This window comes from Bufo bufo, chromosome 8 (genome assembly GCF_905171765.1).
Source record: "Bufo bufo chromosome 8, aBufBuf1.1, whole genome shotgun sequence".
Taxonomy (NCBI): Eukaryota; Metazoa; Chordata; class Amphibia; order Anura; family Bufonidae; genus Bufo; species Bufo bufo.
Window position 1 is genome coordinate 53,065,954 of NC_053396.1, and position 27,016 is coordinate 53,092,969.

Below are 27,016 nucleotides of genomic sequence, written 5' to 3' on the forward strand. Positions count from 1 at the left end.
GCCCCAGCAAACTCGATTTCTCCATTCACATCAATCGATGTGGATGAATAAATCATTGCCGGAATTTTTTTTATTTTTATAAAAAATGTTTGCCAAAGCATATGAACACCGCCCCTCAGCTCATAAGCCTCGGCAAACGTATCTTTTTTACTGCAGAGGAGAAATCTCGTCTTGCAGCGCCACATACACCGACTTTGTGTAATCTGACAGCAGCGCAATGCTTCTGTCAGAATGCACATCAGTGCTGCCGCTGGTTCATCGGTTGGTCCACCTAGAAGGTAAAATAAACCAACAGGCCGCAACGCAATAAATTTATTAACTTTATATAACATTTGAAACAGAACATTAACTTTTATAAACTTTATTGAACTTTTGGAACATTAACTTTTTTGCCTACCTGTGATTTTTTATTTTTTTTTACCTTTAGAGGACAAACCTCTCCTTCCCCATGGGACAATGTGCAAAGCGCAAATCGCCCAGAGATGTGGCGAAGTACATTATGCACTTTGTCCCAGGTGAAAGGAGAGGTTTGCAGCAGCTCTGTGTGAAAGGGCCCTAAGACCCCTCTGTGCCTGTGCTGTGGCACGCAATCCCTATACTAATAGTGTACATGTGTGTGGTACTTCTGGAAACACTCCCAGGGTAGTCAGGACAGAAATAGCGGGTGTCACGCCTTATTCCACTCCTGCTACAGACACGACATTTTTTTCGGGGTGGCGCTTGGGTTGAGGTACCAGCAACGACATTGAGGAAATGTCGCTCGTGTAGACGGCTCACTACACTGGTGGTTGGGGCCACGGAACCTCCTGGATACACGAGGTTCTCGATGATCTCTTCCTGAAATTTGATGAAGGATCTTGTTCTCCCAGCCTTACTGTAGAGAACAAAACTATTGTACATAGCCAATTGAATTAGGTATACAGACACCTTCTTATACCAGCGTCTGGTCCTGTGGGAGAGTAAATAAGGAGCCAACATCTGGTCATTGAAGTCCACCCCTCCCATGAGCAAATTATAGTCGTGACAGAGGGGCTTTTCAATGACACTGGTTGCCCATTCAATTTGTTGTTCAATTATTTTATTTAGGCATAAAAAAACATGTAACAACATGAATCAGTACAATGCGAGAAACACATCATATTTATAGTGACATCAGTAGGTTACAAAACTTAAGCAAGTAAACCTTGCATCTGTAGGATTCCCAACAAAGAGTGTTTCCAAAAGCCTATGCATAAACATGAAACGAGACAAACGGGGGAGACAAACATAGACAACACAGATAGACACAAAAGGAAAAAGACAAACTACTAGGTATCTTCCATAAGAGCAAGCATCAACAGTCTTATACAACCGGAGACACACTGTACCGATTCATCCATTCAGAAAATCCCTGAGACCCTTTAAACAAAATCCATGGCATCCACACTTTCAAGTATTTCTGGTCTAGTCCCGCATCCTCTGCTATCAATTCCTCCATTCTACGTAAGTTCTCAAACGTCTCTAGCCATTCTGACATCTTCGGCGCGTCCTGTGACTTCCAATGTCTAGGCAAAACCAAACGAGCCGCCTGCATGAAAAATCTCAGGAGGCCTTTTTTGACTACCAGGGTGGGACTGGCAAACATTGATAGCAAAGCTTCCTCCGGAGTCCAAACAGAAGTCGTATCCACCACTCTGTTGTACAATTCATTCAGGGCCGACCAAAAGGGAACAATTTTCTTACACCGCCACCAGATATGGGACATTGTACCCACCTCCTCCAAACATCTCCAACACAGGTCAGAGCACTCCGGGAAAAAGGAATGCAAAATAGCAGGGGTCCTATACCATCTAGAAAGTATTTTAAAATTCTTTTCTTGCACCCCACAGCATATGGAGGACTTGTGAGATAATACAAATGATTTCTCCCACTGTTCCTTAGAGAACACTTTTCCCATTTCCTTCTCCCAAGCCCGAACATAAGGCAAGGAAGAGGCCGGCCCAGCATTCTCCTGTAGCAGCCCGTACACCAGAGACACCAAATGCGCAGGAGGAGATGACTGTGAACACACTGCTTCAAAGGGGGTCAGATCCCTAGCCAGGGCTTCCGTCGGACCTAAGGACAGTATGTAGTTTCTCAGTCCTCTATATAAAATCCACGCCCCTCTATTCCTACTCCCCGGCAAGTCATCTAAAGTACGGATAGAGGTTCCTGAGATCAATTGTCGAACCCTAAGTCCATCCTCTCTACGATAACCCAGTATTTCTCTCCTACCCTTACACAGCGGAAAAGCTGGATTATCAAATATCGATGTCATAGGGCTCGGGAAAGATGAGCAACCGAGTGTAGCCGCACAACTGTCCCACACCTGTAGTACCCCAGCTGTAATGGTCGGGATTACCCTGCCACGTAAACCTTTTGGTATCCACAAAAGATTTTGCGGGGGGACTTCCATCTCGCTCCTCTCAAATCCAACCCATCTTTTGCTGGAGCTGTTGTGAAACCAGTCTAATATGTATGCCAGAACTGCCGCTCTATGGTATAATTTAATATCAGGGACCCCAACTCCGCCCCTATCCTTAGTCCTAAAGAGGAACTTGATCCCCAACCTAGGAGTAGAACCGGCCCAAATAAAGTTTATAAACAGGGATCTTATGGTCCTGAAGAACACGCCTGGCAACGGGATGGGAATAGTCCTGAGAACATAAAGAATCCTAGGGAGTACATTCATTTTTAACGCGTGTATTCTGCCAAACCATGACAGGGGTAATCTCTTCCAGACCGCCAGATCCTTCCTAATCTCCTCTATTAATGTAGAGAAATTTAGCTGATATAAGTCCTCTAAACGGGTAGGGATGGACACCCCCAGGTATGAAATGTGATCTGTCTTCCATTGAAATGGAAAGGCTTGTTTCAAAGCCTCCATTGTGGTGTGTGGAACCGTGACATTCAATATCTCAGATTTGTGGAAGTTCACCTTAAAATTACTCAAGTCTCCAAATATAGCGAATTCTTTAGTAATATTTGGTAAGCTAACAACTGGATCTGTACAGTATATCAGTAAGTCGTCTGCATAAATTGCGATTTTAGATTCTAGTGCACCAAAACCCAGACCTCTAATTGAAGCATTAGCTCTCAGTGCCCTTGCCAGAAACTCCATGACCAGAATATATAGTAAAGGCGATAGCGGACACCCCTGGCGAGTCCCATTGTGTATCTCAAAAGAGGAAGACAATGCGCCATTTACTCTCACCTGAGCTCGTGGTTTATTGTAGAGCGCCATTATTCTGAGCAACATATTAGGACCCAGCCCAAACGCCAACAAGGTCTCCCTGAGGAAATCCCAGTCGACGCGGTCAAATGCTTTTTCCGCGTCGACTGAGAGAAGGCACAAAGGCGATCCGTCAGCTCTAGCCTTTGCGATATGAGCCAAGGATCTGATGGTATTGTCCCTAGCTTCCCTGCCGGGCACAAACCCCACTTGATCTGCTGAAACCAGGGAAGGAATATGCCCCCTTAGCCTATTTGCCAGTATTTTCGCATAGATTTTCACATCCACGTTGATTAAAGAAATCGGCCTGTAATTACAACAGGCCAGGGGGTCCCTCCCCGGCTTAGGGATGACACATATGTGTGCTGTAACTGCCTGCGCCGGAAACACATCCCCCTGATCTAGGGAATTGCACATATCCTTCAGAGGCCCTAATATCTCCGTCAGAAATTTTTTATAAAAACGAGGTGTGAACCCGTCAGGGCCTGGGCACTTGCCTACTTCCAATGACTTCACCACCCCCTTTATCTCCTGATCCGTCACCTCCCTTTCTAAGTCCAAACTATCTATAGATGAGAGTTTAGGTCCCTTTAGCTCATTCAGGTACTGTCTTATTTTTTGGGCTTTAAGTTCAGAGGCTAAATCAGCATATTTCCCTTTTAAGCTATAAAGCTCCTCATAATAGGCCCGAAACTCCTTCAGAATGTCCTCCGTAGCATGGACCTTCCCCCCTACTCTACAGTTGAGAGAGGGAATGTACCCAGAAGCCGTGCGTGGTCTCAACGCCCTCGCCAGGAGCCTACCACTCTTATCACCTAAACTGTAGAACAAACTCTTCAATTTGTCCCTGGCCCCCAAATATTTCTGGTCAATGAGTTTCCGCAACGCACTTCTAGTGTCGCAGAGCTCCTGAAACACTTCAAGATCCAGACTGCTCTTATGGGACTTCTCCAGATCCGCTACCTTCCTTAAAAGATCAATAATCTTAGCGGCCCTCATTCTCTTGAGTCGGGACGCGTGGGAAATCAGACGACCTCTGATCACACACTTAAGCGCCTCCCATTTAATAGTGGACCTGGAGGAGTCCTCCTTGTGAACCTCCACAAATTCCTCAATTACTTTTTTAATGTCAGCCACACACACACTGTCTTTCAATACGTTATCATTCAATTTCCAAGAACTCCTTGAACGAGTGGGATCCCCTAGGTCTAAAGCTACCCAGGTCATTGAATGGTCAGAGAAGAGGATAGGTTCTATCGCCGCAGTCGGATGTAGATCTAATAGTTCATGTGAAATGAACACGTAGTCCAGGCGGTGATATGAGTTATGTGTCACAGAAAAAAATGTGAAGTCCTTCCCTGACGGGTGCAGTATTCTCCACACATCAACTAAACGCAGTGCATGTAAGTGTCTCTGGAAACCACGGGATGCCCCAGGAGAAGTAGAGGACTCACCTGAGGACGTATCCAATTTAGCCTCAAGAGGGAGATTAATGTCACCACCTAGGATAATCTTTACACCATCCGCAAAGTCCTCCAATGCGGCAAAGGCCAAATTCGCAAAGCCACTCTGACCTGTGTTGGGACAATATATATTAGCAATAATCAATACTCTAGAGGCAATATTAACTTTCAGGAACAAGTAACGACCTTGATCGTCTCGACGGGTATCCAGCACAGTGCATGGTACATTTTTATGTATAGCTATGGCAACCCCCCTTGATTTAGATTCAGCATATGTACTATGAGCCCATGTGGTGAAGTACCTGTTTTTACATGAGGGGATGTGACCTTCTTTAAAATGGGTCTCTTGCAGGAGGGCTATACCCACTTTCTGTTTATGTAGATTATATAGTACTTGGTTTCTCTTGACCAGTTCGTTTAGCCCGTTGACATTATAGGAGCATACTTTAATGGATGCCATAGCTATTGTATGATATGCTTATGAAAGTTACTGGATACCTAACATGTAAAGGCAGAACCACTGCCCTAAGGGAGACAAGACACAACAGGGGGGACATACAAACATTACATATAACAAATAAGCCCCTACAATATGGAGCGACAAAAATGACATTTCTTGTAGATAACATTAGGTAGTGGAATGAAACAACCATCCACCACCCACACCTCTAAGGGAGAAGAGGAAGCCCAAGATGACAGAGCAGGCCCTCCCCCCCATCTCCATCTGATATTATCATCTGACAATTTAAAGAAAAGCTAAACATAGTAATAATGCTAAAATACAACCTGCATTATATGAACTATAAAGGCCCTTACAGCCCATCCGATTCCTTGCTGGAACTCTCTGGAAAACATCGTATACCATAACATAATAACGTTCATCCCCCATACTATCCTGAACCAACTGCACAGAATATGTGCTAACTTAACAGGGAAGCCTATCGGCTATAACCACAATAGTATGGGGCAGGTTATGATTCACATAAGTGGTCCACTATATGACCACTGTAAAAAGATAAGTGACCCCAAGGTTAATCAGACTATCTTCATGGTGACTTTCTTTGCCTAGAAGCCCTTGGAGAGACCTCCGACCATCTTTCTCTTTGTGGCCTAGGTGCAGGCTCCATAACCATCGGCCAATCCGGTAATGAAACACGTGGGAGCGACAAAGTCTCCAGAAACTTGGGAAGGTCCTCCGGATCTCTGAAAATCGCTGATCTTCCATCTCTCCTAACATGCAGTTGGAAGGGGAAGCCCCATCTATATGGTATCTCTCTCTCTTTGAGTAAGGCGAGTAGAGGCTTCACCGCCCTTCTAAGTTGAAGAGTTCGTCTAGAGAGGTCCGGCAAGATCTGTACCACAGAGCCTCCGAGTTCCAGAGTGTCCGCTTGCCTAGCTGCTTTTAATATCTCCTCTTTTACTTTAAAAAAATGCACACGGCACACAATGTCCCTTGGTCTGGAAACATCCATAGATTTAGGCCCCAAGGCCCTGTGCAGGCGATCCAACTCCACCGGTAGCTGCGCCGATTCCCCCAGTAGTTTGCTAAAAAAGGTCTGGATCGTTGCCTCTAATTCAGACGTGGATATTGATTCCGCCACTCCACGGATCCGCAGGTTATTCCTGCGATGGCGGTTCTCTAGATCATCCACATGTGAAAGAAGGTGGCTGATCTGCTGCGTATGCGCCGATAGTACCTTGTGCTGGTCATCCAGCTGGTCTTGAAAGGACTCCTGTGTCTTTTCAGCAGCCTCGACTCTGGTGCCCAAGTGTTTGATTTCCCCTTTCAGGGTCTCCATTTCTGAGCGATATGTCTGCTCTAGCCTCTGCACCGAGTGGGCTAAATCATCTTTGGTAGGGAGAGCCTGCAAAAACGTGCGGATATCCCATTCGCCGTCCGTAGTAAAGGTCACCGGGCTTTCCGGCTCTCTGTCCTCATGTGGCGGGCTCGAGTTACCAGCGGTCGCAGGCACATTCTTACCGGTCGCCATCTTGGGCGCCTCTGCCGGCCCTGTGCCACTCGACTGGGATCCAAAAAACTTCTCAATTCCGGACCCCTCCGGTTGTTGTGCAGGCTCCTGTAACCCCTTGGCAGTCCTACGACCCATCAGGAGACGTGAGTAAGCAGGAATGTAGGTAAAAATAGCTTTTCAAACGGAGATGGCGGGAGAGCTTCACCGTCCTGCGTCCTACTCCGCCATGAGCAAGCCACGCCCCCGCCCATTCAATTTGGACTGTTGTGTCTGCGTGAATGGAGGCGAGCATGTAAACGTCACGCTTGTCTCTCCATTTCACCGCGAGCAGTTCTTCGTTACACAAGGCAGCCCTCTCCCCCCTTGCAAGACGGGTGGTAACGAGCCGTTGGGGGAAGCCCCCGCGACTAGGTCGTGCGGTGCCACAGCAGCCGATCTGTTCTAGAAACAAATGCCTGAAGAGGGGCACACTTGTGTAGAAATTGTCCACATAAAGGTGGTACCCATTGACAAATAAGGGTGACACCAAGTCCCAGACTGTCTTCCCACTGCTCCCCAGGTAGTCAGGGCAACCGACTGGCTCCAGGGTCTGATCTTTACCCTTCTAGACACGAAATTTGTGCGTATAGCCTGTGGCCCTTTCACAGAGCTTATACAATTTGACCCCATACCGGGCGCGCTTGCTTGGGATGTATTGTTTGAAGCCAAGGCGCCCGGTAAAATGTATCAGGGACTCGTCTATGCAGATGTTTTGCTCAGGGGTATACAAATCTGCAAATTTGGTGTTAAAGTGGTCTATGAGGGGCCGAATTTTGTGGAGCCGGTCAAAAGCTGGGTGGCCTCTGGGACGAGAGGTGCTATTATCACTAAAGTGCAGGAAACGCAGGATAGTCTCAAATCGTGTCCTGGACATGGCAGCAGAGAACATGGGCATGTGATGAATTGGGTTCGTGGACCAATTTGACCACAAATCATGCTTTTTTGTCAAGCCCATGTTGAGGAGAAGACCCAGAAAAGTTTTAAATTCGGAAACTTGGGCGGGTTTCCACCGGAAAGACTGGGCATAAAAGCTTCCCGGGTTGGCGGCTATAAATTAAGTCAAAGAGCTCCGCAGTCAAGAACAGCTCAAAAAACCCCAGTGCCGATCTGATCTGAGCTGTCTCAACCCGAACTCCAGACTGGGCGGTGAAAGAGGGAACTACTGGTGCGGCTGAAGATGGGGGCTGCCAATCAGGGTTTGCCAGCACCTCAGGGACTCTACGGGCCTGTCTGTGCGGTGGCTGCGATGGGGGAACTACTGCACGTGCCACCGTACCAGCTTCAACTGCCCTTCTGGTGCTCGCCACTTCACCATGTTCTACGGCAGTGCTGGTACTAGGTCCAGGATGGGCTGTGCTGCTGGTGTATGCCTCACCACGTAATCCGACAGCGCCAGTCCCACTCTGCTGCCCTTGAAGCGGATCCTGCGCAACCTGTGGTCTAGCAACACGGGGCCGGGTACGCCTGGTGGTATCAGGGACCTCAACCTCATCGTCCGAATTTTGGGGTCAGACTGCCACTGCTTTCTACAGGTTCGTATTCTGACCCGGTGGATTCGTCAGATGAGGGTTCCCATTCCTCAGCCGACTGGGTCAGAAGCCTGTAGGCCTCTTCAGAAGAATACCCCTTACTTGCCATTTGGTCAACTAAATTTAGGGGGTATTCCCTGAGACTACCCAAGAAAAAAAGCAAGCCTGTCTTACAAATGGGAGGCTAGCGAAGTACAGGAAGCCGCTGCGATTGATAAAAAAATATCAAAACTGAATTTTTTTATTGCTGCAGCGCTTGTGTAGTGATTGTGCAGTGATAAAAAAAATATATATATTTTTGTCACTGCGGCGGGGCGGGCGTTGGTGAACGCACGTGTGGGCGACCAATCAGGCCTGATCGGGCAAACACTGCGTTTTGGGTGGAGGGCGAGCTAAGGTGACACTAATACTATTATAGATCTGACTGTGATCAGTTCTGTTCACTTACAAATACTATAAAGTACCAATGCTGATTAGCGATACGCTAATCAGCGAATCAGTGACTGTGGTGCGGTGGGCTGGGCGCTAACTGAAGCTAACTACCTACCAAAGGGGCCTAAACTATCCCTAAAACCTAACAGTCAATACTGTTAAAAAAAAAAAAAGGGACAGTTTACACTGATCATTTTTTTCCCTTTCACTAGTGATTGACAGGGGTGATCAAGGGGTTTATTGGGGTGATGAAGGGGGGGGGGGGGGTAATCTGGGGCTAAATATGTAGTGCTTGGTGTACTCACAGTGATGTCTGCTCCTCTGCTGGGACCAACCGACGAAAAGGACCCAGCAGAGAGCACAGAAGCCATTTAACACCTTATATTTATAAATATAATGTGTTATATGGCTGGTGGTTTGTTATTTTAAAAGTCACCAACCTGCCAGCGCTGATCATTGGCTGGCAGGCTGGTGACCAACTCCTTGTGCGCCTTTTGCCGACCCGCACTGCGCATGTGCGGGCTGCATATGCGCGTCATCTCTCGTCTCGCGAGATGACGCTCATATGCGTCCAGGAGGAATAACCTGGCCGCCCGCAGGATGCATCCCTGCGTTAGGCGGTCGGGAGGTGGTTAAAGACAAAAACTTACTGAAAAAAGTGGCCTAAACGGGTGGAAATGCTTCAAACCCAGACACTGTAGCGCGTCTATAACCGGGTGAGCAATTCCTCCGCATGCGGTCCGCAGATAACGGCAATCCCCAGCAAAATATGCGTACAATGGAGGATGCCGGGGCGGACCGCATGCACCACAAGGACATGTTCCTGACTGGAAGATATTGGCAAAGTTCTCAGCTTTTAACATCGGCTTGAGGAATTAGCTAGTATTGTCAGTTGCGTATAATTTTGGTGCATTTTCTGCAGTGATTTGTGTCCCTCATCCTTAAAGGGGTTCTCCAGCCACTACATTAAATTTAAGCTGCTGTGTCTTTGTGAATAAGCTTCTTTTTATTTTCTCATAAACGTAAAGAGTCCTACAACCAGGACGCGTTTCGGCATGCAAGCCTTTCTCAACAGGTACATCCAAAAAGAAAAATCAAATCATATATAGCATATAGTACCGCCCATCTAGGGACGTCTCCTCCCATTCAACTGGGTGGTATTCAATCAGTAATCAATCAACTAATTAAACAAGGTGAGACAAAGTAACAAAGAAAGCGATCCCTAGGTCCCAATATCAAAGAGTTAAACAAATAGTCTCAGATCCTATTACGCAAAGTACAAGAATAGCAGAAATGACAGAAAGATTTCAGGAACGTGGTTATCCACTGACCGTTCTCAATGAAGCTAAGGAAGGGATACAAATAGATAGGACACTAAAAGATGGGGTTAAAATGTCCAGAATTGCTTTGATACATAAATACCATCCATTTAATAAATCATATCATTTACCACATACCATCCATTTAAATAAATCATATCCGCAGGTTGATGAATTCAAACAACCCCCTCTCATTTGTAATAAAAAGAACCCTAGTTATCATGACAAAATAGTACAAGCTGATTTGGGCAGTACTAAAGCCATACTGAAACAGCAACGGATATCCACGCCACGGATGGGTACCTCCCCCTGCCTGCATTGTCTACAGTGCTCCCAAATAATCAAAGGCCCCTCATTTCACCATCCACATACTGGGAAAAGTTTTGGAGTAAAAGGTTTTTTTACCTGTGACTCAGCAAACGTGATATATCTCATCAAATGTCCCTGTAGCCTTTTGTATGTGGGCGAAACGATGCAGGCAGTGAGGGATCGTATTAGTAAACACAAATCCGATATAAGGACAAAAAAACGTATGTTACCGGTCCCATATCACTTTGAAAAATTTAAACATACAGTTGCGCTTTCAAGTGTTGGAACAAATAAAGAGACCTAGAAGAGGAGGTGATGTCAAAAGACTTCTCCTTAGGAGAGAGGCCTTTTGGATACATACCTTGGATACACTGCATCCACGGGGTCTAAACAGGGACTATGAAGTCACACATTTATAAGATTCTTATAAACAGATCAATACGTTTAATATGAATGATTGATGTACATTTCTTTATGCAATTTTCATGCATTTTTCCTAGACCTCAGCCTTATGATGGAAAAAGCTTACATTTAGCTTCTTCAAGAAGGTAGAATACAAATTTTCTGTTATGTGTTACTTTGTCTCACCTTGTTTAATTAGTTGATTGAATACTGATTGAATACCACCCAGTTGAATGGGAGGAGACGTCCCTAGAGGGGCGGTACTATATGCTATATATGATTTGATTTTTCTTTTTGGATGTACCTGTTGAGAAAGGCTTGCATGCCGAAACGCGTCCTGGTTGTAGGACTCTTTACGTTTATGAGAAAATAAAAAAGAAGCTTATTCACAAAGACACAGCAGCTGGGATTCTTTTACCTGTCATACATTGGAGGTTGCTCCTTTCCCGTGCAGCGTGCAATACCAAGGTGAAGTGCTGACCTGTTTCTTCTATCTGACTACATTAAATTTCGTCGGCCATTATTATTACCTGTGCAGGGAAGAATATTACAGTGCAGTGCAGTGGTTTGCAGGATATTCTTCACGGTCATGTGACTGCTCCTGCAGCTTCTTCGTGTCTTCCTCATCACTGACGCCAACGCCTCCTGCCAGTCTTCCCAGGTCCCGACGCATGCACACTACTACGCATGCGCCAGGACGTCTTTTGAGTGTACAGGCTTCTATGAGAAGCCTGCACTGACTTATTCACAGCACAATGTAAGCACTGTGTATGGGTCTCAGCACAGCGATCAGCCACATAGTGCTCCTCTCTCCCCTTCCCCATAGTGCCCTATAATGTGCAGTATAAAATGCCCCTATATAGTGCCCCAGTAGATGCCCTCAGTGTCCCCTATAATTTGCCAGTATAAAATACCCCTTCTTAGTGCCACTTTCCCATAGTACCCCCCATAATGTGTCCCAGTATAAAATGCCCCTTTACAGAGCCCCCCATATAAAATACCCCTTCTTTGTGCCCTCAGTAGATGCCCCCATATAAAATACATGTTCTTTGTGCCCTCAGTAGATGCCCCCCCAAAATGTGCCAATAAGAAGTACCCCTAGATGCCCCCATAGTGTTCCTCTCCCCCCTTCCCCATAGTGGCCACCATATAAAATACCACTTTTGTGCCCTCATAGTCCCCCTGTCACGGCGGACAGGATACCAGATACACAGAAAAATAAACAAACAAGTGTCTAGGCGAGAAGCTGGGGATCAAGGTCACCTCCTGACAAATTCCTACCAGCTCTCCCTATACTTCTATGCCCACATTCAGACCCTGAAGGTGGGAATAACGTGTCCTCGTGCCTGGGCTGAAAATTCCCTAAAATCCCTAAGATGGTGAAAGGGGGATAGAGGCAGCCTGCTCTCTCAGAACCTGGAGGGGGTAGGCGTCTCTCTAACAGCCTAGACAGCCAACCACAAGAAAACAGAAACCAACTTGTCTTTCCTGAGTAGGAACAGCAAATCCTTCCTTCCTTCCACAGAGCCAGACAGAAGTTATAACCCGCACAGGACACTGGGAGTGGGTGTAATTTAAACTCAAACCAACGACCCCACCCAGTGCACCTGAAGGGAGGCGGATATAGCTCAACTCCAAAACAAAACAAAAGGCTACACACGTGCTGCTAACCTGGCAGACCTCCGCACATAGCCTGAGCAGGGCATGACAGTACCCCCCCTTCTACGGACACCCCGGCCCAACCTTATCCGGGTGGGATCTGTGAAAAGCCCTCACCAGTCGGCTGGCACTAACATCCAGAGCCGGAACCCACATCCTTTCCTCAGGGCCGTATCACCTCCAGTGTACCAGGTACTGAAGGGAACCCTGAAGAACTCTTGAGTTGAGAATCCTGGAGATCTCAAACTCTAAATTTCCATCAACCAGAACAGGGGGAGGAGGCAATGGCGATGGTTCCACCGGTTTCACATATTTCTTCAGTAAAGACTTGTGGAACACATCATGGATCCTCCAAGTCTGCGGAAGATCCAGACGAAACGCTACTGTATTGACAACCGCAGATATTTTGTAAGGTCCAATAAATCTTGGACCCAGTTTCCAAGATGGTACTCTCAGTTTAATATTTTTAGTAGATAACCACACCAGATCACCCACACACAGGTCCGGACGAGTCATACGTCTCTTGTCAGCCATTCGCTTATATCTCTCACCCATCTTCTCCAAATTCACTTGGATCCTCCGCCAGATAGAAGACAAGGCAGAAGAAAATCTCTCCTCCTCTGGCATCCCAGAGGAACTAGTCCCAGAAAAGGTACCAAACTGAGGATGAAAACCGTATGCGCCAAAAAATGGCGACTTACCCGTGGACTCCTGCCTATGGTTATTCAAAGCAAACTCTGCTAGGGACAAGAATGAGGACCAGTCCTCCTGATTCTCAGCCACAAAGCACCTCAAGTAGGTCTCCAGGTTTTGATTAGTACGCTCTGTCTGCCCATTTGACTGCGGATGAAAAGCCGAAGAGAACGAAAGTTGAATGCCAAGCCGAGAGCAGAACGCCCTCCAAAACCTGGAGACAAACTGCGTGCCCCTATCAGAAACCACATCCGAAGGAATGCAATTTCATGATATTATCAACAAAAATCTGAGCAAGAGTCTTGGCATTGGGCAGACTGGCTAACGATACAAAGTGAGCCATTTTACTAAAACGGTCAACAACCACCAAAATTACAGTTTTCCCGGAGGAACTCGGCAGATCCGTAATAAAGTCCATAGACAAGTGCGTCCAAGGACGAGACGGAATAGACAAAGGAAGAAGTGAACCAGCAGGTCGAGTATGAGCAACCTTTGACCGTGCACAGGTTTCACAAGCTGCTACGTAATCCTCAACACTGTTACGTAACCCGGGCCACCAGAACCTCCGGGACACAAGATCAAAGGTGGACTTACCACCAGGATGTCCAGCAAGGACAGTATCGTGATGTTCCTTGAATGCCTTGTATCGCAGTCCATCAGGAACAAACAACCTCCCTGGGGGACAAGAACCAGGAGCCCCCTCCTGGGCTCCCAACACCTCCATCTCCAATTCGGGGTACAGAGCGGAGACCACCACCCCATCAGCCAAAATCGGAGCAGGATCCTCTGAATCCCATTCCCCAGGAAAACTGCGAGACAACGTATCTGCCTTGACGTTTTTAACCCCCGGGCGAAAAGTAACCACAAAATTGAACCTGGTAAAGAACAGTGACCATCTGGCCTGTCTAGGATTCAGATGCTTGGCAGATTGCAGGTAAGCCATATTCTTATGATCCGTGTATACTGTAACGGGGTGAGACGCCTCCTCCAACCAGTGACGCCATTCCTCAAAGGCCAATTTGATAGCCAGCAATTCCCTATCTCCTACATCATAATTCCTCTCGGCGACCGAGAGCTTCTTGGAAAAAAAAGCACACGGAACCCATTTGCCAGGAGATGAACCCTGCGACAGCACTGCTCCAACCCCCACTTCTGATGCATCAACCTCCACCACACAATGACTGAGACACATCGGGCTGCACCAGAATGGGAGCAGACGCAAAACATTCCTTAATAGCCGAAAAGGCCTGCAATGCCTTTATCCGACCAGACAGATGTTGGTGCCCTTCTTAGTCATATCGGTCAGAGGTTTTACAATGGTAGAATAGTTCAAGATAAATTTTCTATAATGATTAGTAAACCCCAAAAACCGCATCAAAGCTTTCTGATTCTCCGGTCGGTCCCATTCCAGAACCGCCCGGACCTTTTCGGGGTCCATACAAAAACCAGAGTCAGAAAGCAGATATCCCAGAAACTGAAGCTCCTGCACAGAAAACACACATTTCTCCAATTTGGCATATAATTTATTCTCCCAAAGGATCGTCAAAACCTGTGTCACGTGATCCTGATGGGTCTTCAGATCAGGAGAGTAAATTAAAATGTCATCCAAGTAAACTACCACGAACCTCCCCACAAAATGATGGAAAATGTCATTGACAAATCGCTGAAATACCACTGGCGCGTTAGTTAACCCAAAAGGCATAACCAGATTCTCGAAATGACCCTCGTGCCGTTTTCCACTCATCCCCTTCCTTGATTCTGATCAGATTGTAGGCCCCTCTTAAATCCAACTTGGAGAACACCTTGGCTCCAACAATCTGATCAAAAAGATCGGAGATCAAAGGAAGGGGATACGGATCCCGGACCGTAATACGGTTCAATTCCCGGAAATCCAAACAAGGTCTCAGCGATCCATCCTTTATCTTTACAAAGAATAAACCCACTGCCACCGGAGACTTAGATGGCCTAATATGACCTTTTGCCAAACTGTCGGCAATATACTTCCGCATGACCTCTCTTTCAGGTTGAGAAAGATTGTAAAGCCGAGACTTTGGCAATTTAGCCCCTGGGATGAGATTAACTGGAGAATCATAGTCACGATGAGGGGGCAATTCCTGAGCCCCACCCTCCGAGAAGACATCCGCAAAATCTGAGAGATACTGAGGTAGAGCCGTAGTAGACACACCAGAGATAGATGTGCCAAGACAATTATCCGAACAAAATTCACCCCAACCAATGATCTGTCTTGCTTGCCAATCTATAATTGGGTTATGTTTTGTCAACCACGGTAACTCTAAGACTATAGGAGCGGGCAAGTTCTTCATGACAAAACAAGACATAATCTCAACATGTGAATCACCCACCCTTAACAGAATACCATGAGCAATATGAGTGAGACTCCTTTGAGAAAGAGGGGAAGAATCAATTGTGAAAAACGGAATCTCTCTTTCTAAAGTGCAAGTACTTAGACCCAGATTTTGAATAAAAAGAAAATCAATAAGGTTTACCCCAGCACCACAGTCAATGAATACTTCAACCAAAAAATTTTAGTCTAGCGCCACCATAGCTGGAAGGAGAAAACGAGTATTACAGGGAGCTTGCATACCTGCTTGCTCCACCACTCGATTCACACTACCAAGAGTCAGGGATGTTTTTTATTTTTCTTTAAGTAAACCTCTTTGTGATTCTTTCTCATCAACATGCGGTTTAACAAAAGGACAAGCAAAAATAAAATGACCACTTTTTCCACAGTAATAACATAGTTTATGTAACCTAAAGTTCCTACTACCAGAACGGAAAGATACCTGACCCAGCTGCATGGGTTCCTCCCCTACCCCAGAGTTACATGTCATATCACCCTGTGGAGCAGGTGAGACGAAACCACTCACCAAAGGGATCCCTTGCACGGAGGGAACCTTACACCTCTCTCTAATACGTCTATCTAACCGTACTGCCAAAGACATAGCATTCAATGTATCCGGGTACTCATGAAAAGCAAGGGCATCTTTCAATCTCTCAGATAACCCCTGACAAAACTGACTACGTAACGCTGGGTCATTCCACTCTGACTCGGTAGCCCATCTCCTAAACTCAACGCAGTAAGCCTGTCACGGCTGAGAATGGGGAAAACCCTCCGCCATGCGATGCCAGAAGATGTTTGGTCGCTGCTCAGCCAAGACCACAGGATTAGGGAGCATGTCACCTCCTATCACGTCCCTAATACTGACCCTGACTCCTAGCCGTATGAGCCAACCCTGATGGTGGGAGGGCTCATACACCGGAAACCTTGGGGTCCCTACTAGCCCTCAGGGTGGCCCTGAACTAGGAGCAGGGTAAGACGACCTGTTCCTCCTAGGTGCGGACGAACAGGAGTCTCACAGGCCAAGCTGTAATGAAAGGGGAACAAATACAACATATGGATATGGCAGGAGAACTAAAGCAGTTCCAAACCTACCTGCCAGAAGCCCACAGCCACGCTGACTGGAACCCGTGCATGACTACTGATGTCCACAAAACACTAAGGGACACAGCACACAACACATATCACACAGGAAACCAGGACATCCATAGTTGCAATAAACAGATAGACCATAAAGACATCATCTAACACCAGACATAAAGTTTCTGACCACAAGGGTGGCCCTCACTGGCAGATGGTATATAACCAGGAGGATGACTCCAGCTAACCATGGCTGAAGTACCCCTCAGAGTCTGGCATCCAGCCGGAGCTAAATAGCCCCAAGTGGCCACACCCACACACAGACACACCCAGTGTTCACACACAAGGGAGTTAACCCTTCCTACACCAGGCAAGGGAAGACTGCCACTTAAAGGGGAATACACACACAAATATCACACTGCAGCTGTTACCGGCGGCAACGACATGCGTGGCAACCATGTCCTGGGGAATAGCCAGAAGGCCGAGACACTGCCACCACATGTACACAAAACCAGCTGTTGCCACGGACAACCGCAAGTGAAGGAAAGACTCACAATACACACATACAACAACCTCGTGCACAACAAACAAGGAAAGTGCACACATACAAGGAGAGGTTGCCAGGTGCTACCGCATGCCCTTCACAGCAAGCTGCCTAGCAACAGCTCAGGCTGCTATACTGCGAACACAAGCATGTTGCCAGCGGCAACCACATGTGAGGCAACATACCAGCAGTCCTCACCATGTGGTTGACAACAGACCAAACCGCAGGCAACTGCATGCGGGGAAGTCACGACCATGACCATGGTCGTGACAAAGCCTCTGCAGTATGTTCACCTTGTAATAAATTACGCAATTTCGATTCCGCCATTGAGACCCGATCTGGGTCATCATAAATTAATTCCAAGGCTTTAAAAAATTCTTCCGACCGGAGGGCCAGAGAACCGGACGGCAGACAAAAGGCCCAGGATTGCGCGTCCCCTTTAAGCAGAGAAATGATTATCCCTACCCTCTGACTCTCATCACCAGACAAAGATGGACGCAGCCGAAAATACAACTTGCATGACTCTTTAAAGCGGATAAAGTCATCCACACCCCCTGCAAATCTATCAGGGAGAGCGACTTTAGGCTCCCCATAAATTTGACTTCCTCCTATTGCACCTGATGCCAGAGCATTCTGACACCGTGTGACCGAATTACGCTGATCCGCAACCTCTAGGGATAATCCCTGCATGCGATCAACTAGCGCATCAATTGACTCCATCTCAAAACCGCTGAGCAATGGCAGTCAAAGTATTGGCGGGTTATAATGTCACGGCGGACAGGATACCAGATACACAGAAAAATAAACAAACAAGTGTCTAGGCGAGAAGCTGGGGATCAAGGTCACCTCCTGACAAATCCCTACCAGCTCTCCCTATACTTCTATGCCCACATTCAGACCCTGAAGGTGGGAATAACGTGTCCTCGTGCCTGGGCTGAAAATTCCCTAAAATCCCTAAGATGGTGAAAGGGGGATAGAGGCAGCCTGCTCCCTCAGAACCTGGAGGGGGCAGGCGTCTCTCTAACAGCCTAGACAGACAGCCAACCACAAGAAAACAAAAACCAACTTGTCTTTTTTGAGCAGAAACAGCAAATCCTTCCTTCCTTTCACAGAGCCAGACAGAAGCTATAACCCGCACAGGACACTGGGAGTGGGTGTAATTTAAACTCAAACCAACGACCCCACCCAGTGCACCTGAAGGGAGGCGGATATAGCTCAACTCCAGAACAAAACAAAAGGCTACACACGTGCTGCTAACCTGGCAGACCTCCGCACATAGCCTGAGCAGGGCATGACACCCCCCTAATGTGCCAGTAAGAAGTGCCTGTAGATGCTCCCACAGGATAGCACATGAGGGGCACTGTGGATGGCAAAGGGGGCCCTGGATGCCACATAAAGGGCACTATGGATGGCAAAGGGGGCACTGGATAGCACATGAGGGGCACTGTGGATGGCAAAGGGGGCACTGGATGGAGCATGAGTGGCACTGTGGATGGCAAAGGGGCACTTGATGGCACATGAGGGGCACTTTGTATGGAAAAGGGGGCACTGGATTGCACATGAGGGGCACTGTAGATGGCACTTGGGGCACTGGATGACAATGGGGGCACTGTGGATGGCACTAAAGATACAGTGGATGTTACTGTTATGGGGGCGCTGTGGATCTCAGCTAGGGCTCATGCACACGACTGTTGTTTTGCAGTCCGTTTTTCACGGATCCGTTGTTCCATATCTGAGTTTTTTTTTTCTCTGATTTAAGTCCTCTTCCGTTCAGTTATTCCACAAAACATATCCGTATGGTTTCCGTATGCGATCCGTTTTTTGTGGATCGGAAACAGTAACTTATTAATCACCAAACACATGAGCAATATGGGCTGGGCATAGCATTTCTAAATACGGATGACATACGGATGTGTTCCGTGTGCGTTCCGTATCTTTTGCGGACCCATTGACTTGAATGGGGCCTCTGACCGTGATTTGCGGACAATAATAGGACATCCACCACTTTTTTACGGAACGCAAATACGGAAACGGAATGCACACGGAGTACCTTGCGTTGTTTTTGCGGACCCATTGAAGTGAATGGTTCCGCATACAGTCCGCAAAAAAAATGGAACGGAGGCAGAAAGAAATTACGTTCGTGTGCATGAGCCCTTATGGGAGCAAATTGCGCATCTGCTAAATAAGGATACTGTCCTTGTGTGACCCGCATGTTTTTGCAGAGCCTTTGACTTCTACGGGTTTTAGATCTGCATTTTAAGGACCAGAATAGGACATGTTCTACTATGTTTTGTGGAACTGACATACAGATGTGATTCTGATCCTCAAAATGCAGACCTCGAACCCATAGAAGTCAAAGGCTCTGAAAAAAAATGCGGGTCACACAAGGACAGCATCCTTATTTAGCAGATGCGCAATTTGCAGTCCGCAAAACGGTCACTGTTGTGTGCATAACGGTTTTAGATACATAGCTCAGCAGACAGTATCATATAAGATAGGATTAGAAACTATAAAACATTGATACCTTGGTGCGGTGCTCAGGCTCAGATATGTCCTTAATATAAGGATATATTGGCTAAATTCTACATTTTAACACCAGTTTGAGGGTTCAGTCAGATCTGGTTGTTTGCATCCACAGTAGTGCACCTTTCTTATTAATGTTTATTTAAGATAGGATTAGATACACAGCTCAGCAGGCAGTATCATACAAGATGGGATTAGATACACAACTGAGCAGGCAGTATCATGCAAGGTAGGGATTAGATACACAGCTCAGCAGGCAGTATCATACAAGATGGGATTAAATACACAACTGAGCGGGCAGTATCATGCAAGGTAGGGATTAGATACACAGCTCAGCAGACAGTATCATATAAAATAGCATTAGATACAAAGCTCAGCAGGCTGTATCGTATATTATAGGATTAGATACACAGCTCAGCAGGCAGTATTGTATATGATAGGATTAGATACAAAGCTCGCAGGCACTATCATATTAGATACACAGCTCAGCAGGCTATATCGTACCTGATGGGATTAGATACACAGTTCAGCAGACTGTATTACACAGAATATGATTAGATACAGATGTGTTTGGATACGCTTGCTTATTCAATCAATCTGTTTATTTCACTCTGAAGGGGGTGAGGGAAGAGCCTGTGGACTGTCACACAGCTTCTATTTGGATGTCAGGAAGGGGTTAAAGTGTAACTGCCATTCTATTTTCATTTGTGTAATGTATAGGGGCAGTGACACTGACCATTTTTATAATATACTTTAATTACAGAAATCGCACATTTCTGTTAGAAAAACAGCTCTAAAGTGGCCCATTCTGAGCCTTAGCAACGCTCCTCTGTCTTCTGTTTACATACCACAGTCAGTGCTGAGCAAGTCTTCCCAGTTATGTAAACAGAAGACAGAGGAGCGTTTCACACTCGCTTTTTGGCTTTCCGTCTGTGAGATCCGTTCAGGGCTCTCACAAGCGGTCCAAAACGGATCAGTTTGCATTCTAATGCATTCTGAATGGAAAAGGATCCGCTCAGAATGCATCAGTTTGCCTCCGTTCTGTCTCCATTCCGCTTTGGAGACGGACACCAAAACGATGCTTGCAGCGTTTTGGTGTCCGTCTGATGAAACTGAGCCAAACGGAAAACAGCTCTAAAGTGGCCCATTCTGAGCCTTAGGCTACTTTCACACTCGCGCTGGTCATGGACGGATCCGTTCAGATAATACAACCGTCTGCATCCATTCAGAACGGATCTGGTTGTATTATCTGTAACATAGCCAAGACGGATCCGTCATGAACTCCATTGAAAGTCAATGGGGGACGGATCAGTTTTCTATTGTGCCAGATTGTGTCAGTGAAAACGGATCCGTCCCCATTGACTTACATTGTGTGTCAGGACGGATCTGTTTTCACTGACACAATCTGGCACAATAGAAAACGGATCCGTCCTCCATTGACTTTCAATGGTGTTCAAGACAGATCCGTCTTGGCTATGCTAAAGATAATACAAATGGATCCGTCCATGATGGATCCACACAAAACGCAAGTGTGAAAGTAGCCTAAGGCTCAGAATGGGCCACTTTAGAGATGTTTTTCAGTAAGTAAAGTATATTATAAAAATGTGGGGGATTCAATCAGCACAACCCTGTATGCAGGTGCACATCGCTATGGCGAAATACACATACAAAGAAAAAGACACAAATGCAATCGCACTCTGCAACCAGCACTCTGCCCTCCATGCTGGATGAGGCATTGGTGTACATTTTGGCCAAAGCGTAATAAGCCACTCACCACGTCAAGGTCGCCTCCATGAGTGGTCCCTAACACTAGTTCCTACCTGTTTATGGGCCATGACAGCCACATAAAGTCCAGGGAATGCAGGTCAGCGTGCACGCCAAGCACACTCTGCTTTTAACCCCGTCCGGTGCCATTACAGCTTTCATCGGATCCAGGGATGCAAGTACCAACATGCATGCTGAGCCCACTATATACTTCTCCTGGAGCCAAATGGCTACTGGTAGGTGCTATATAAGCAGAATCAGTTTTATACTGACTTTAAAACCAGCCTCCAGGACAGATTGACTGGTCAGGTGTGCATGACTGCATAGGGATCGCCACGCCTCCAATATATACTACAAAGAAAAAAAGTAGTATATATTGGAGGCATGGCGATCTCCATGCAGTCATGCACACCTGACCAGTCAATCTGCCCTGGAGTCAATATAAAACTGAGTCTACTTCTACAGGGCCTACCAGTAGCCATTTGGCTCCAGGAGAAGTATATAGTGGGCTCAGCATGCATGTTGGTACTTGCATCCCTGGATCCGATGAAAGCTGTAATGGCACCGGACGGGGTTAAAAGCAGAGTGTGCATGCTGCACCTGCATTCCCTGGACTTTGTGTGGCTATCATGGCCCACAAACAGGTAGGAACTAGTGTTAGGGACCACTCATAGAGGCGACCTTGACGTGGCGAGTGGCTTATTACGCTTTGGCCAAAATGTACACCAATGCCTCATTCAACCTCCAGCATAGAGGCAGGGCAGAGTGCTGGTTGCAGAGCGCTATTGCATTTGTGTCTTTTTCTTTGTATATTATAAAAATGGTCAGTGTCACTGCCCCTATACATTACACAAATAAAAATAGAATGGCAGTGGCACTTACCCTGCGGCAGTACTGGGTGCATTCTCAAGGATAAGGGGTTATGGTCACATTTAATATAAGCACTGTCCAGGAACTCTAATTGGAGTAAGTGTTTTAAATGAAATGTGACTTCTCTAAAATTTCATTTGGCTGCTGGGCCAAAAATTTGCTTTGTGATGAATTACTTCTTCGTAAATAGCAGGTGTAATGACAGGGAACGGCGATTGCGGCATCTGACTTTAATATTTAAGTCTATACAAAAAAAAAAAAATACCTCATCCATTTGATGGCGAAGAGCCCGGCACCGCCGCCATCTTGATTGAACCCGTGATGCCGTTGGCCGGCGTGGTGATGTCATACGCATGGAATTTCACGGGATATTCAATGAAGATGGCGGCGGGTTGTTTTACATTAATAACCCCCTTAAAGTGTTTGGCCCATCTAAGACATTGGTGACATCACTAGGATCTGCCACAAATGTCCGATACGATAGGTGAGGGTCCTGCACCTAACAGAGCCCCCAAAGTGTGCCGGCATGGCTGCCCTCCATATTTCCCTGGCCACATCAATGAGGATGGAGCGGTTTGCGCAGGACGCTTTCCATTGATTTCTATGGACTTCTGAAAGAGCTGTTTTGGGGACTCCCATAGAAATGAATGGAGGCGGCCGCCTATATGGTGTGTGTGCTGCTCAAGGCCCAGAGGCATTGCCGTGCCCAGTGCAGCCTGGACTCTGAGTCAGTTCACACACCTGCCGACAGCACGGCCCCCGGGGCGGGGCTAGTCCCGGAAGAGGAGCGCTGATTGGCTGAGCGGCAGTAGCCATGCGGTGTGTGTGGTGGGCGCTGAGTGCCGTGCTGTGTCTGCAGGGGGTCCGCGGCCTCGACAATGGCCTGGCCCGTACCCCCCCCATGGGCTGGTTACACTGGGAGAGGTTTCTGTGCGAGACCAACTGTGTGAAGAACCCGACGGGCTGCATCAGGTGAGGGCAGGAGGAAGTGCAGCCTCGACCTCTCGGCAGCTCTGCTTCTTTTAGTATGGATAGAATGTTGGGGTCCCTCCTTCAGCATGGACACATGACCTATACCTTACATGGGGGGCCCCACAGCTAACGAAGACCACACTGTATAGCTGCTGTGCATTGTTAGTGGCTGCGTGGCCATTAACAGCGAAGACTGGCTACACAGTGCGCCCTTCATTAGTCTGCAGCCAGGACGGATCACAACAGCGCCGTGTTGTACCTGGGGATGAGCGAACTTGTGTTTCGAGTTTGGCGTGCAAGGTTCGGTTTTGGGTTATCTAAGAATTCCGCTATGATAAGTTATGGTCTGTGGAAGCGGAATCCATGGCGGCATTCTTATGTAACCCGAACCGTGCACGCAGAACTTGAAATACAAGTTCGCTCATCCCTAGTTGTACCTACAGGCACGAACGTGTCTAATGTGAGAAACTCTCAGCGTGTGTCAGTCCTCACTGCCTCCTGATATATATATATATATATATATATATATATATCTCTATTAGTAGTCCTTGTGCCTGCAGGAAAGTCCGCGCCATTCCCTTGCTGGTGTAATTTTTGGCAACTTTTACACCCTTTACCTGGTGTAAAATAAATACATTTGCTGCTCCTCTTTGCGTAAAAAAGCCTGTGCAGTGAATAGAGGCGTAAACTTGTATGTTACACTTGGGTATATCTTTTTGCCAGCCCCCCCCTCTCCTATTTGATCGACAGGACATCGATGGTTTCTTAGTTATCTCGCCTGAAGGGGGGGGGGGCTGCACAGAGGGGCTTTGGTCGGCCCATATGGCGGTGTGCTCATTTGCATATGGATTGAAAGTACTTCCTCTCCAGAATGAAGCGACGGGTCACTAGATGAAGGTTGATCATGTTTAAGCTGAGCTCGCCCTACAAGGTACTGTGCCTGGTGTAAGGGGTTTTCTGGAAGTTTACTATTGATGGCCTACCCTCAGGACAGGTCCTCCATAGCTAATCTGTGGGTGACCCTCCAGTGAGCGCTGCAGCCTCTTCCTGGACTAGTGGCGTCACGCTAATCGGTCAAATGGCCTATGTGTAGCCCAGTCCCGTTTAGGTGAATGGTGCTGCTGCGCAGTGGCCTCTTCACATAGCTGATTGTGCCAGAAGTTGGCCCTAAGCATACTCCAAACGGAAATGTATTTTTGATACAATGGTCCCTGGTGATGGATGCCACTGTATGGCATTGATCGGGGGCATATGTTTAGCGTATACGTCATGCAGATACATTAAGGGTCCATTCACACGTCCGCAATTTCTTTCCGCATTTTGTGGAACGGAATTGCTGACCCATTCATTTCCAAACCCCAATTTTTTCAGGACCAAATCACTTTCTGGGCCTTACATATTAGAAACCACCCATAAATCGCCCCGTTTTAGAAACTACATCCCTCAAGCTATTCAAAACTGATTTTACAAGCTTTGTTAACCCTTTAGGTGCCCCACAAGAATTAAATGAAATCGGGAATGAAATTTGAAAATGTCACTTTTTTTTGTTGCAGATTTTAAATCTCAATCAATTTTTTCTGTAACACATCAAGGGTTAACAGCCCAAAAAAACTCAATCTATTACCCTTAATCTGGAGTTTACAGAAACGCCCCATGTGTGCTCAAAAACTGATGTATGGGCGCACAGCAGGCTTCAGAGTGGAAGGAGCACCATATGGCTTTTGGAGAGCGGATTTAGCTAAAATGGTAATTGGGAGCTATGTCGCATATGAAGACACCCTGAGGTGGCCCTACAGTGGAAACCCCCAAAAAGTGACCCCATTCTGGAAAATACACCCCTCAAGGAATATCTCAAGATGTGTAGTGAGCACTTTGTCCTCAACAGTGATTCATGGAATTGGCTGTGAAAATGAAAAATTAAAAAAATTTTCCAGAAAAAGTTGCTTTACACCCACATTTTTCACTTTCACAAGGGGTAACAGGACAAAATGCACCTCACATTTTGTTCCCCATTTCCCCCAGAATACGCCAACACCCAATATGTGGTCATAAATTGATGTATGGGTGCATGGCAGGGTTCAAAAGGGAAGTAGCACCATAGGGCTTTTGGAGGATAGATTTTGCAGGATTGGCTTTTGGGAGCTATGTCGCATATGAAGACACCCTGAGGTACCCCTACAGTGGAAACCCCCAAAAAATGACCCCATTCTGGAAACTACACCCCTCAAGGAATATTTCAAGATATGTAGCGTCCTCTTAGGGGATTCATGGAATTGGCTGTGAAAATGAAATTTTTTATTTTTTTTCCAGAAAAATGTACTTTAGGCCCAAATTTTTCACTTTCACAAGGGGGAACTGGAGAAAATGCACCCCCTAATTTATTGCCCATTTTCTCCTGATTATAGCAATACTCCATATGTGCTGTATGCTGCTATATGGGCGTACCACAGGGGTCAGAAGGAAAGGAGCACCAAATGGCTCCTGGAAGGCAGATTTCACTGGAATAATTGACAGGCGCCATCTTGCAATTGAACACACCCTGAGGTACCCCTAGAGTAGAAACCCCCCAAACAGCAACCCCATTCCGTAAACTACACCCCTCAAGGAACATTTCAAGGTGTGTAGTGAGCACTTTGACCCATCAGGCGTTTCACAGAATTGGGAAACACTTGGCTGTGAAAATGAAAAATGTCAATTTTTACTCTTCTGAAAAAAATGTAGTATGACCTCTGTGCGCAGCAGAGCAAGAAATCGGCTAAAGTGACGTAATGGCCGCTTGGCGGAGTGGGACAGCGGCGAGTGTGGGCTACCAGAGTCAAGTGCCTTTAACCTGCGAGATTCAGGGCGGCTGCCTGTTTGAAAATGTGGGTATGTGCGGGTTCAGCTCTGAACCCGGACAACCCATTTAACCCTTTCAGTACCGAGCCACTTTTGACTTTAAATCCCAGGCCGATTTTAGCAAATCTGACATGCGTCACTTTATGTGGTAATAGCTTTGGAACGCTTTTACTTATCCAAACCATTCTGAGACTGTTTTCTTGTGACACATTGTACTTCATGACAGTCATAAATTTGAGTCAATATATTACACCTTTATTTATGAAAAAATCCCAAATTTAACTTTTATTATTTTTCTATTTTTATTTTTAATTCACAATTTTCTAATTTGAATTTCTCTACTTTTAAGACAGACAGTAATACCTCATAAAATAGTTATCAATCAACATTCCTCATATGTCTACTTTATGTTGGCATCATTTTGTAAATGTCATTTTATTTTTTAGGATGTTAAAAGGCTTCAAATTTTAGAAGCAATTTTTCTGATTTTCACCAAAATTTCCAAAACCATTTTTTTCAAGCACCAATTCAGTTATAGTGATTTTGAGGGGCTTATGTAATGGAAACCCCCCATAATTTACCCTATTTTAGAAACTACATCCCTCAAATTATTCAAAACTGATGTTACAAACTGTGTTCCACAAGAATGAAATGCAAATGGAGGTTAAATATCAAAATTTCACTTTTTTTTGGAAGATTTTTTTGTTAATCAATTTTTTTTTCTTGAAACACAGCAAGGGTTAACAGCAAAATAAACCAATATGCATTGCACTGATTCAGCAGTTTACAGAAATATCCCATATGTGGCGGTAAACTGCTCTACGGTCTTGTGCCAGTCAGTGGTCATAAGGAAAGCAGCCCCATGTGGATTTTCAAGGCAGATTTTGCTAGAATGGTTTTTATACGCCATTTTGTATTTAAAGACACCCTGAGGTACCGCTACAATGTAAAACCTCAAAAAGTGACCCCATTCCAGAATCTAGACCCCTCAAGGAGTA

At 46.3% G+C, this 27,016-nt stretch overlaps 1 protein-coding gene across 1 annotated transcript in view; it reads left to right on the plus strand.

Moving 5' to 3' along the window:
• Nucleotides 1–22,991: 22,991 nt before the first annotated feature.
• GLA (galactosidase alpha) overlaps nt 22,992–27,016 on the plus strand; it is a 50,593-nt gene continuing 46,568 nt past the window's right edge. The window contains exon 1 of the mRNA XM_040405037.1: nt 22,992–23,180. Coding sequence (XP_040260971.1) covers nt 23,023–23,180 — 158 coding nt within the window. The 5' untranslated portion in view covers nt 22,992–23,022. The remainder of the gene's footprint in view (nt 23,181–27,016) is intronic.